Below are 2,619 nucleotides of genomic sequence, written 5' to 3' on the forward strand. Positions count from 1 at the left end.
TTCCTTAAATTTAAGTATATGTCTCAGGCAGAAATGTAGGGAAGAGAAATGCCAATACATTTTTCATATTAGAAGCCATTAGATGTTTGGAGTAATACTAGAATAGTAGAACATGCTAAGATAAAATGTCTATAAAGACTGAATATACTTGGTCTAGAGTCTACAATTATTTTCATGAGAGTAAGATTAATTACTGTAGAGTATACAATACACTATGTGTGTCAAAAAACATGTCCCTTTTCATTGAAATGTTGATATGGATGCTGGGGGAAGGAATCAGCAAAGTGTACAGGGTTTGGTTTGCATGTCATCATCTACCAAGGACAACTGAGGAAATAAATAGATCAAGGCTTTTCCATGTCCTAGTGAAGTAAAGAATATAAATTCAAAGAATGTGAAAAATAGAGTAAATCTTTTTCTAAATAAGCAAATGAGACAAAGGAGTGGAATTGATCTATGATCTCATACAGTCTCAACCACTGGGTGTTTAAGGAAATGTAATTTTTTACTTAAAGGGATAGGAGGATGACTGGAAACAACCAAACTTTCATCTTGGAGTTCCTCCTCCTTGGCCTTCCCATCCCCTCAGAGTACCAGCTGTTGTTCAATGCCCTGTTCTTAGCTATGTACCTCACCACCCTCCTGGGAAACCTGTTAATCATTCTCCTTGTTCGACTGGACTCCCATCTCCACATGCCCATGTACTTGTTTCTCAGCAATTTGTCCTTCTCTGATCTCTGCTTTTCCTCTGTCACAATACCTAAATTGCTTCAGAACATGCAGAGCCAAGTACCAACGATATCCTATGCAGATTGCCTGACACAGCTGTACTTCTTTCTGGTTTTTGGAGACATGGAGAGCTTTCTTCTTGTGGCCATGGCCTATGATCGTTATGTGGCCATCTGCTTCCCTTTACATTATACCAGCATCATGAGCACCAAGCTCTGTGTTTCACTAGTGCTACTACTGTGGATGTTGACTATATTCCATGCCCTGCTGCATACCCTACTCACAGCTAGATTATCTTTCTGTAAGAAGAATGTGATTCTGCATTTTTTCTGTGACCTACCAGCTCTTCTGAAGTTGTCCTGCTCAGACACTTTTGTTAATGAGTTGATGATATTTATCCTGGGAGGGATCATCAGTATTATTCCATTCCTACTCATTGGTATGTCCTATGTAAGGATTTTCTTCTCCATTCTCAAGGTCCCATCTACCCAGGGCATTCACAAGGTCTTCTCCACCTGTGGCTCCCATCTGTCTGTGGTGTCTCTGTTCTATGGGACAATTATTGGTCTATATTTATGCCCATCAGCTAATAATTCTACTGTGAAGAAAACTGCCATGGCTTTGATGTATACATTGGTGACTCCCATGCTCAACCCCTTCATCTACAGCCTTAGGAACAGAGACATAAAGAGGGCCCTAATAAGAGTTATTAGCAGTAAGAAAATCTCTTTGTAATGGTAGCACTTGGGATTGTGATCTAATTGTAATAAATGTGTTGATATTAATATTTTATATTAGATATTGTACCTCATCATAGGACCTACAAGGAAGGGCATTCTATATAACTGTTCAATACATGAAAGAGAATGTTTAGTGGATTAGTGAAATTAGGAAAGATTATCTTTGATATCTAGTTACAACTTCCTTTTTTTCCTTGCAAAAACAATTCTGCATAGTGGATGAGATATTGCCTCATATGATCTCTGTTCCTCTTATGTTGCCTCAATACTGTATCATGTTACCCTGATTTCTGTGTTTACTTATACATCAGCTAAAATAGTTAAGTATTGGATTTATGACGCTGAATAACAATGAAATCTCTTCACTAATGTGCTTCTTCTAGTCATTCCTACAGGTTCTCCAATACTGATTCTGACATTATCTTTCTTTCTTATCCTCCCATGTGTTTCCACTCCCATATTATATTTTCTGATTAGTTTTGACCCTGAACAAATTCTTTGGAATAATTCTTTACGATTGTTATTTGTATAATTTTGTCTTAATTTGGAGTTGGTTAGTAAAGTTTTTTGTTTGTTTGTTGTGTTTTTTGAGATAGGGCTTCTCTGTATAGCCCTGGCTGTCCTGGAACTCACTCTGTAGACTAGGATGGCCTTGAACTCAGAGATCCACCTGCCTCTGCTTCCCAAGTGCTGGGATTAAAGGCGTGTGCCACCATTGACTGGTAGGACTTTTAACTTACTTATCTGATATGAGAGAGAAAAAAAAAAGAAAATGAAAAGTTGGTAATGCCTCATGTATATTCATACTTTATTTAGTAAAACATCTGTTTCTAATGGCTAGATTTATTTTACCCCTGTGACAATCTCAAGGAGATAAAGAAGGTTCTGTTTCACAGACTGAAGAAGGTGAATTGCAGTGACTTCCTAGCTCACATGAGGGAGCAATGGATGCGCATGTATGAGATTATAGACCAATTCCACACTTTTCTCTTATTTCTGTAGAAATAATTTTTTAATTTTTTTTATATTCTTTGTTTCACTACATCATGGGAATAACCTTGTTCTATTTATATTTTTAGCTGTCCTTTGTAGGTGATGACACACAAATCTAGTCCTTTATACTCTGCTGACCCTTCCTTCCCCACACATA

At 37.4% G+C, this 2,619-nt stretch overlaps 1 protein-coding gene across 1 annotated transcript; it reads left to right on the top strand.

The window, feature by feature from the left end:
- Nucleotides 1-525: 525 nt before the first annotated feature.
- Nucleotides 526-1,464, top strand: LOC110305060 (olfactory receptor 1500-like). The gene has a single exon (XM_021176829.2). It carries the CDS (start codon nt 526-528, stop codon nt 1,462-1,464), a length of 939 nt encoding a protein of 312 aa, XP_021032488.2.
- The last annotated feature ends 1,155 nt before the right edge of the window (nt 1,465-2,619 follow it).

The sequence above is a fragment of the Mus caroli genome, unplaced genomic scaffold (assembly GCF_978045245.1).
Source record: "Mus caroli unplaced genomic scaffold, Mus_caroli_1 scaffold_13, whole genome shotgun sequence".
NCBI classification, from domain to species: Eukaryota; Metazoa; Chordata; class Mammalia; order Rodentia; family Muridae; genus Mus; species Mus caroli.